This window comes from Octodon degus, unplaced genomic scaffold (genome assembly GCF_000260255.1).
Source record: "Octodon degus isolate 3935 unplaced genomic scaffold, OctDeg1.0 scaffold00069, whole genome shotgun sequence".
In the NCBI taxonomy this organism is placed as follows: Eukaryota; Metazoa; Chordata; class Mammalia; order Rodentia; family Octodontidae; genus Octodon; species Octodon degus.
Window position 1 is genome coordinate 12,350,081 of NW_004524645.1, and position 9,928 is coordinate 12,360,008.

The 9,928-nt window shown below is 36.6% G+C and overlaps 1 protein-coding gene across 3 annotated transcripts in view; it reads left to right on the forward strand.

The window, feature by feature from the left end:
* The window catches only part of Ppef1 (protein phosphatase with EF-hand domain 1), a 201,145-nt gene that overhangs the window by 169,563 nt on the left and 21,654 nt on the right, over positions 1-9,928 (forward strand). For all 3 annotated transcript variants that reach the window (XM_004635109.2, XM_023719556.1, XM_023719555.1), the window contains 2 exons: positions 3,438-3,623; positions 4,058-4,200. In XM_004635109.2, the coding sequence (XP_004635166.1) occupies positions 3,438-3,623; positions 4,058-4,200 (329 nt within the window). The remainder of the gene's footprint in view (positions 1-3,437; positions 3,624-4,057; positions 4,201-9,928) is intronic.

Here is a 9,928-nt window from a genome sequence, read left to right on the forward strand (position 1 = left end):
TCTACAAAGTTTGGATTTATCCAGCTGTGCCTGGCTTGGGTCTGGCTGCTGTGCTCAGCTCCTTCCTGCTGCTGCCCTTGGGGGTGAACCTGTTGTGCCCCTCTGGCAAGATTTTCTGCTCCTGGACTCTCTGGGTGGTTCTATCCTCTACACTTTCTGCAGGGAATGCAGCTGCAGGGTTTCACCCCAAGCCTGTATTCCAGGCCTGAGCTGAGCCTGGAGGGGACAACATGGAGTAGGGGGGAGAGGCAGCTCTCCCACACACTCACTGGGCCTGGGCTAGGACTGGGCCTGGGGGTTCCCAGAACATGGCAGAAATTCCTACTTGGTGGGCAGGGTTGGGGAGGTACTGTGAGTGGTGGGGGGCATCCCAAGGGTGTGGAAGAGGGTCTCACCCACGCTGCGCCGGGCTGAGACCAGTAGTAGGTCCCACTGCGCAGGGTAGCTGGAAGCCCTCCCACACACTCACCGGGCCTGGGCTAGGACTGGGTCTATTCATTCACTTTTGCATTGATTTGTTTCTGTGTTTTTCTCTTATGAATAATACCACTATATACAAATTTTTGTGTGTACATATCTTTTCGTGAATTTTTTGTGGCCAGCTGAGCCCACCGTCAGGGCAGAGCTGGCATGGCATATGGTGCTGGTGATCAAACGGCAGTCCCTGAGCCCTTGCCTAAGCTTGCCCAAGCAGGAGCTTTAGACCACTGAGCTATCTCGTTGGCTCTTTTTCATATAGTTTGAATGTACACTTAGGAATGGAATTTCTGAATGATATGGTAACTCTATAGTTATGCATTTTGAGAAAATTCCAAATTTTTTCCAAGTGACCATACCATTTTACATTGTAACCAACAGTGTATAAATATTCCAACTTATCTACTTTCTTATAAGATGTTGTAATTGTATGTGCGTTAGAGAGTGGCTGGGGATTAAAGCATTGAACGTAAAACCTCCCATGTGCTAAGTACTGTGCTCTACCCTGAGCTCTATTCCCAGCTCTATCGGTTCTTTTGATTTTATCTCTCCTACTTGTGTGAGGTGGAATCCGATTGTGTTCTAGATTTATTTTTAGATTAAGAAAATTTACTTTTTAAAATTTTATTGTGGTGCTAGGGGTAGAAAATTGAAGAGACCAATATGGTGATATAAATCTGCAGCTCAGTAAAATTTACCATTTGTTGGCTTGAAAAAGGATGGTTTCTATGGAAGACTTTGTTTTTCTAGCAGAGTCCTTTATAGAACTTTTTGTGAGCTCTAGAATTAAATCTATTTTACAGTCACTATCTGGGTAAACCTAGATAGGTGAATAATTTTCACACAGAAGAGAGAAATGCAGAACTTATGGAATGGATTCTGAAGAAGCTCAAGCCTTAAAAACTGTTAGCCCTTATGACATTGGATCAATGAAAAATGAGAGTTAGATATACAGCTTTGCCCTCATTTCTTTAGTAACAACTAAGCCTTAATAGGTGAAGTGATTGGCCCAGGATGATTTAGATAATTACTTAAGGAGATAACTCTCAGCCAGTGCTTATTCTAGTAAAACAGATTTCCATCATATGTACATTGAATTTATGTAAATTACAACTGTTACATATGACAAATGGAGAAAATAGGAAAATACCGTAAGATTTTATTTTCTTGTTTTTCTTCATTACATAATATCCATTATCATATACATAAAACATTTACATATCCATATTAGTGTAGAGGGATGTATATATAAAATAATGTATAGTATGCCTTAAGGTAATTTAAGAGGTTTTCCAGGGATAATTTTGGCTATAAGTAATTTGTAGTCAATGTATGAATTGAAAAAAATCTCTCCCTAATAAGTCAAGTCCTTTTGATCCATGTTTCCTATTCATTACACCACAGGTCAGTCAAATCCTCCGAACACAAAGTACAAGTGTTATTTTTGTGATAATCACCAGAAAAGCGAAGGGGTTGCATTGTATTTATTTGTAAGGTACTGTTGTTCCAGTGTTGAAATTCAGATGAGAGAGAGAAAACTCCCGAGCTTTGCAAGTGTCTTGTCCTTTCCTGGTGCAGGTTTCTCTAGTTCTGACCAGACGCTGATTATTCCAAGGCAGTTTTCTTGTCAGTTCTGTTCTCCTCAGCTCACTGTTAGCTGCCTTTCAATACCAGACATGTAAATGGGTATACAGCCAGGTTTAGTGAAGCAAGCTTTATGGTTGTTATCTTCAAGACCTCTGACTTTGACTCTCTACCATAACTGCATATCTTAATGCACTCTTTTCCGTGCCTTCAAAAGAAACATGTGGAAGTATGTATAAGTTTCTGTAAAGGAACACATATAGTTCAGAGCTATTAAGAAGATGCTTCCAATTTTCTATGAAAAATATTTTTAGAAAGTTAGATCTTGGGGGCTGGGGCATAGATCAGTGGAAGAACAATTGCTTAGCATGCATGAGGCCCTGGATTCAATCTTCAGCACAAATAAAAAATACAAGAATGACTTTTAGAATCATAGGCTATTAGGACTTTGAGGTACTTTATAAGTCAGTTAGCCCAAATGCCCAACTTGAAAGAATTCAAAAGTGAGACCTAGAGGATTTCCTCAAGATTCTCACTATTTTTTATGACAAATATAGTTTTTATCACTGTTCTTTGAAGTTGCATAGTATAAGTTTGTATAAAGGAACACATATAGTTCAGAGATATTAAGAAGAAGCCTCCGATTTTCTACAAAACATATTATTAGAAAGTTAGGTCTTCAGTCCCGGATGTTATGTGACCTGCAATTGCCTCTTCCAGCCTCAGAAGGAAATGTTCATACTACTGTCATACTATGGATTTGGGAGAACAACTGATAGTATCCAGACACTGGATAAATATGTGCTGAAACTGAGAATGTCCTTATCAAGGGGGCAAATGATGCAGGAAAGGCAGAGATGTCTTCACATGAACAGTTTTCTCTGTTTGTGATGGGAAAGAGTAAAAGCTTCCTCAGGCTGTGTGCTCAACAGGACAAAAACCTGAGTCCCCACCACAGCAGGGATGTCTGCCTAATCTCTCTGAGCATACTAAGGACATTTACTCTTATGTTCCTTGAGAGGAACTGCTTTCTCCTCTAAACATGACAAACAACTTCATAGACTCAAAGGTTGTGAAACATGTGTAATGAGATTTTTAAAGGCTGTTTCTTTAATAGTTACTAAGTATTTCTGCCTTGGTTATAGTGATTGCTAGCTGGGTTATTGGGACTGTACAGAAAAAGGATGGGGCTGGGAGTGAGCACGAAGATATTCTGGAAAGGATGAATGGATGGATGAGATTTAAGCAATTTTGAGAGAAGAATAAGAAACAGCCTTTGGGATTCCTCAGATTAATATTTCAGGCTAATAAGCCAGACTCTAAAGAGATACATCCTCGCTTGTAAGTAGCAGCCTAATCTGGTTTGTTGTTCCCAGATTATTGACATTCTCTGGAGTGACCCCAGAGGCACCAAAGGCTGTTTTCCAAACACAGGCCGAGGAGGGGGCTGCTATTTTGGACCAGATATTTCTACCAGCATACTTAATAAATACCACCTGAAGAAGATCATTAGATCTCATGAATGTAAGCCTGAAGGCTATGAAATCTGCCATGATGGGAAGGTAAGATAACACTGGTGGTGACATTCTCACAGTCATCCTTCTATCAAACATGGTCTCACAAAGTATATATGACCTGAAGCATCAGTCAGAAACTAGAAACTAGAGGATCTGCATAGGTTGTTTGAAGGGGCCTCACTGTCCCACACCCAAAGGGATATTTGGTTATTTACCTACTCTTCACTAATCCCCAAAACAGAAATTATTTTTTTTATTATTTAGTACAGGGTCTACAGGGTCTCACTAGTAGTAATTCTCCTGTTTTCAGCCTCCCAAGAGCTGGGATTACAGGTGAGCGCCACCATGCCCAGTCTCATTTGCTGTCTCAGCGTGCCCCAGGGGGGGGGGAGTTGGCACAGCACACCAGGTATTGAACCTTATTGCATGACCTTTAGAGAAGTAACTTTATGAACCTGACAGTCTTTTTCTTTCATCAGGTTATTACTGTGTTTTCTGCTTCTAATTATTATGAAGAAGGCAGCAATCGAGGAGCTTACATCAGACTTGCTTATGGCATGGACCTGGAATTTTTCCAGCATCAAGTAACTACTTCAACATGCTATCAGCCTCTTCATCAAAGGTGCGTGTATCCTGAGAATTCCAAGTGCTGACATTGGTGGCTGAATAGAAAGAACTAAGAGCAGCCACTTGAGCAAAGGGAGCCACTCGAGAATTTCTCATTCATATAAAAAAATGCAATAGTTCCAGATACCAAGTGGTGAATACACTAATATTTGGTACCAAAAAGAATAATTTTGGGCCAGGGAGATGGCTCCGTAGAATAAGCGCTTGCCTGGCAAGTGCAAGGGCCTGAGTTCAATCCCTGGTTCCACCAAAAAAAAAAAAAAAAAAGAAAAAGAAAAAAAAAAAGAATAACTTTCATTTCATTTTCAGTTCTTTTTACATGGATACAGAATTCAATACCTATGAATGGAATAGAATGTAGAGAAGCTCCTGACACGTACTCAGTCCCATTACTCCCCAACTTCTCTGTCCTGCAAACAGCCCCATCTGGTTTTGTCTCTTCTATCCTCCACCCAGAAGTGTATGTGACTAACATGTTGCCTTTCCGTATGATGGCATTCACAGCTCTTCTTCCTTTATCCCCTATAACATTATATTTTTGACATTACATTTTTAGACTTTACATTATGAAACCTTATGTTTATTGTTAATAAATAAAAATAGAAGTATAAAACTGTACTTTTATCTTCTCTTCCCTTCTAACAATCTTTTTCCCCAGAAGTAACTAAAACTAGCAGCCAAGTGTGGCCCCTTCCACCCTCTTCTTGCTCCTACAAAAATAGACAATTATGAATTCATTGAATAAAGTGATATGTGAGCACCTACTTTGTGTCAGGAACTAGTCTAGGCACATATTTAAGTATAGCACTGATAAAATGTGTAACCTCCCCATCAAATGTATATCCCAGTGTAAAGAGAAAGACCATAAATTATATATATATTTCTTTACAAAGGTGGAATCACCTATACCCTCTGTTCTGCAACTGACTTTTTCCACATAAAGATTATACCATGAATATCCAGTTAGCGCAGTCTTTTTGTTAATGTCTAATATTCTGTAGTATATAAGTACCATAACTTCTGTGGAGTGACTAACTCTTCTCCAGATGATGGACATCTAGATTCATTTCAGGATCTTGCATTTAGAAACGATGTTACAACAAACATTCCTACATATAAGGAGTTCATACACCTCAATAATAAATGAAACAAAGATATGATTTAGAAAGAAGATTTAAAACTGGCTAACAGGCACATGAAAAGGTGTTTAACAGGACTAATGATTAGGGAAATCAAAATGAAAATGAACCACAGTGAGACTTCACCTTAACCTATTAGGATGGCTGTTATCAAAACGACAAGAGGTAATGAGTGCATACTTAATTTACCCATTTGAAATATATAATTTAGCAATATTTAATATTTTCATAAAGTTGTATGATAGTCACCATTTTGTAAGTTTTGAGCAGTTTTATCTTCTAAAAGAAAACTTATACCCTTTAGAAGCCATTTGTGAGTGAAGGATTATTTAGCTCACTATTCTGGAGGCTCTAGTCTAGGTATGTTGAATATGTTTTCATGTATTTGTTGGCCACTTGTACTTGTTTCTCTGTAAAGTGTCAGTTCATTTAACTTGTCCATTTCTTCACTGGGTATTTAATTTTAGGTGGTTGAATTTTTTAGAGTTCTTCATGTAGTCTAGGTATTAGTCCTCTGTCTGAGGAAAACTTTTCCCATTCTGCAGGTTGTCCCTTCTTTTGCTATATGGAAGCTTTTTTTTTTTATCCAACTATATGGATAGTCTGATACAATCCTATTTGTTGATTCTTGTATTTCTTGTGAAATTGAGGTTCTGTTTAGATCCTTTCTTACACCTTTGTCTTCAAGTGTTTTACCTATTTTATATTCCACTAAGTTTAATGTTTCTGTTTTAATGGTTAGAGCTTTGATATATTTTGATTTTAATTTATTATACAGTGAAAGATAAGGGCACAATTTCGGTGTTCTGAAAATCAGTTTTTTCTGGCACCACTTGTTGAATAGGCTGTCCTTCCCCCAACATATGCTTTTGGCCCCTTTGTCAAAGATAAAATAGCTACATGTGTCTGGGGATGTTTCTGTATTTTCTATTCTGTTCCACTGACCTACATATCTTTCTGTGTGTTTTTGTTTCAGTACCATGCTGTCTTTGTCACTATTGCTTTGTAGTAAAGCTTAAAGTCTAGTATTGTAAGGCTTCCTGCTTTGTTCTTATTGCCCAACATTGCTTTTTCTATTCTGAGTCTCTTCAGCTTCCATATGAATTTTAGGATGGTTTCCTTTAGTTTTGTAAAGTATGCTATTGGTGTTTTGACTGGCACTGCACTGAATCCTAGTAACAGTTTTGGGAGTATGGCCACTTTGATAATATTGGTGCTGTCTATCCAGGCATAGAGGATATTGTTCTATTTTCTGATGTCTTTTTTCAGAGTACCATAATTACTTTGCAGAGGTCCTTCACTTCCTTGGTTAGCTTAATTCCTAGGGATTTTATTTTTAAGCTACTATAAATAGTATTATTTTCATAACTTTCTTAAGTTTATTATTGGTATACATAAATTCCAATGATTTTTATATGTTGATCTTGTAACCTGCCACATTCCTGAGGGTTAGTTATGAATTCTAAGAGTTTTTGGTGGAGTTCTGTGAGTCTTCTATGTAGGATATCATGCCATGTGCAAGTAATGATAATTTGAATTCTTCCTTTCCTATATGTATCCTTTTTATTTTTTCCTCTTGCCTGATTGTTCTAGCTAATGTTTTAAGTAGTATGTTGAATAGACAAGGGGATAGTGGGCAACCTTGTCTTGTTCCTGATTTTCACAGGAATGCATTCAGTTTTTCTTCATTTGATAAGATGTTGGGTGTTGGTTTGTCATAAATAGCTTTTATCAAACTCAGGTATGGACCATGTATACCTATTTTGTTCAGGGTTTTGAAATTTTTTTATTTTTATTTTTTGCCGAACTGGGGATTGAACTCAGGCCCTTGCGCTTGCCAGGCAAGCGCTTATTCTCCTAAGCCATCTCCCCAGCCCCTGTTTAGGGTTTTTATCATGAAGGGTTATTGGATTTTGTTGAAAGCATTTTCTTTATATATGATATCTTTATAATTACTCTTGATATGATCACGTGGCTTTTGACCTTCTGTATATGTGATGTCTTACATTTATTGACTTATATATATTGAGCCATCCTTGCATTGCTGAGATTAAATGTACTAGGTCATGATGTGTGAACTTTTTGATTATGTGCTGCATTGTATTTGCTAATATCTTGTTGAAGAACTTTTTTATCTATGTTCATTAGGGAGATTTGTCTGTAGTTTTCCTTTTTACTTGGGTTTTACCCAGTTTTTGCTATCAAAGTGATACTAGCTTCCTTAAATGAACTTGGCAATACTCTGCATTTTTCAGTTTCTTTGAAAAGCTTGAGGGGTATTGCTGATATAACATACATAAAGGTTTGTAGAATTCATCAGTAAATTCATTAGTTCTTGGGCTTTTATTAGTTGGTAGATTCTTTATTACTGTATCAATTTCATTGCTTGTTATTGGGTTGTTAAGCATATTTATATCTTTTGGGGTTAGTTATGGTAGTTAGTATATATCTTGGAATCTTTCCATTTCTTAAAAAATTGTTAATTTTATTGAAATATAATCTTTCAAAGTAAAAATTGTTTACAAAAACTGTTTTCTGGATTTTGATAATGTCTGTTGTGATTTTACTTTTTATTTCTAATTGTATTGATTTGAGTCTTTTCTCTCTCCTGGAAGCTTGGCTAAAGGCTTATCTATTTTATGTTTTCAAAAATTCATTGACTTTTAATGCTTTTTTTAGTCTCAATTTTATTGATTTCTACTTTGATCTTTATAATTATTCTCCTTAATTTTGATTTGGGGCTGGTTGTTGTTGTTTCTCAAGTATCTTAAGATTCCTTATAGGATTTTTATTTGGTCTTGCTCTTTTTTTTTAATGTGAGCATTGACTAATGAAGTTTCCTCTTAGAATTGCTTTCATAGTGTCCAAGAGGTTACAGTGAGTTGTACAGTCATTGTCATTAACTTCCAGAGATCTTTTAATTTCTTCTGTAACCCATTGGTTGTGTAGGAGTATCTTGTTAATTTTTCAGGAGATTTTGCATTTTCTGAAATTTATTCTGTCATTGTTTTCTTCATTGTGGTCTGATAGTATGCATTGGATAATTACAAATATTTTATATTTATTTAACCAAGCTTTGTGCTCTATTTTGGAAAAATTACCATGTGCTAGAGAAAAAAAAAATGTATACTCTGTTGTAAAGGAGTGATAAACTCTATAAAAGTCTACTAAGTCCATATGTTCAAGGGGTATGGTTCAGATTGATATTTCTTTATTGATGTTTTTAGTTGATCTATGTCTTTGTTAAGAATATATATATATATATATATATATATATATATTCTCTTCTTGTTGGATTGTTTCCTTAACTACAATGTAGTACATTTCTTTGTCTCTTCAGTTTTAGCTTGAAGTTTATCATGTCTAATATGAGAATTGCTACCTCTTCTTCGTTTGAGGGTCATGTTACATGCAATATTGATTCTTATCCTTTAATTTTTAAGCTATGAATATCTTTTTAGAGTAGATCAATTTTTTAATGCAACAGACTTTTGTATTCTAATTTTTGATCCAGTCAGGCAATGCATGTCTTTTTTTTATAACATATGTCTTTTAATTGGAAAATTGAGGCTGTTAACAGTGAAAGCTGTTACGGAGATGTGTTGATTATCTACTATCATTGCCTTTTTTTTTATCTCTTGGTGAATCCTTTGCTTTCCTTTTCCTTACTTTTTGTTGTAGTTGTTGTTTATCCGTTGACCTTACTTGGAGTTTTCCTTTCCTATAGTATTTTTTTTGAGGTACTGGGATTGAACTCTGAACCTTGTGCTTGCAGGACAGACATTTATGCTGCTGAGCTATTTCTACAGCCCCTTTCCTCTGTGTTTTTAGCTGTGTTGGTTTGTTTCTGTTGAGAATATTCTTAACTATTTTATGGAATGCTGGTTTAGAATTCATATATTTTTTGAGCCAGTCTTTTTCATGGAATGCCTGACAGGGCCAGCCAAATAGCTCATCGGATTAAAGTACCTGCAAGCAGGTGCAGGGGCCAGGGGTTCAATCCTGGGGCCTGCTTTACCAGTATGGCCCCCAGGGCATGCTGAGATGGCAATTGACACTGGGTGTGGTGGTGTGCACTTGTAATCCCAGCTCTTGGGAGGCTATAAACTGGTGGATCACTACAAGTCCGATCTAGTAGTGAGACTCTGAACACCCTGTAAACCCTTCCCTAAAATACAAAAGAGAGAGAGAGAGAGAGAGAGAGAGAGAGAGAGAGAGAGAGAAGAAATCATGAAATGCCTTATTTCTCCAATCTATTTTGAGGGATATCTTTTATTTTTTTCCATAATTTTATTGATAGACAAATAGCAATGAGACAGTTTCAAATCAAATTGGTAGGACAGTTTCAATAATTAACACACTGCATACTGTCTTCCTAGTGGTTATTTGCTATACAAGATGCAGACATGATATCCTATTTACAAACACCATTACAACAAATCCCTCTATTCATTAAGAGAATGTAACTATATATCCATCCTAAGCATTTTCAATACACAGACACAAAATGGACATTCATTTATATATCCCCCCTTTATTTTAGTTCCGTCATTTGAATATTATAGGTGTGTTAACTCAGCAAAA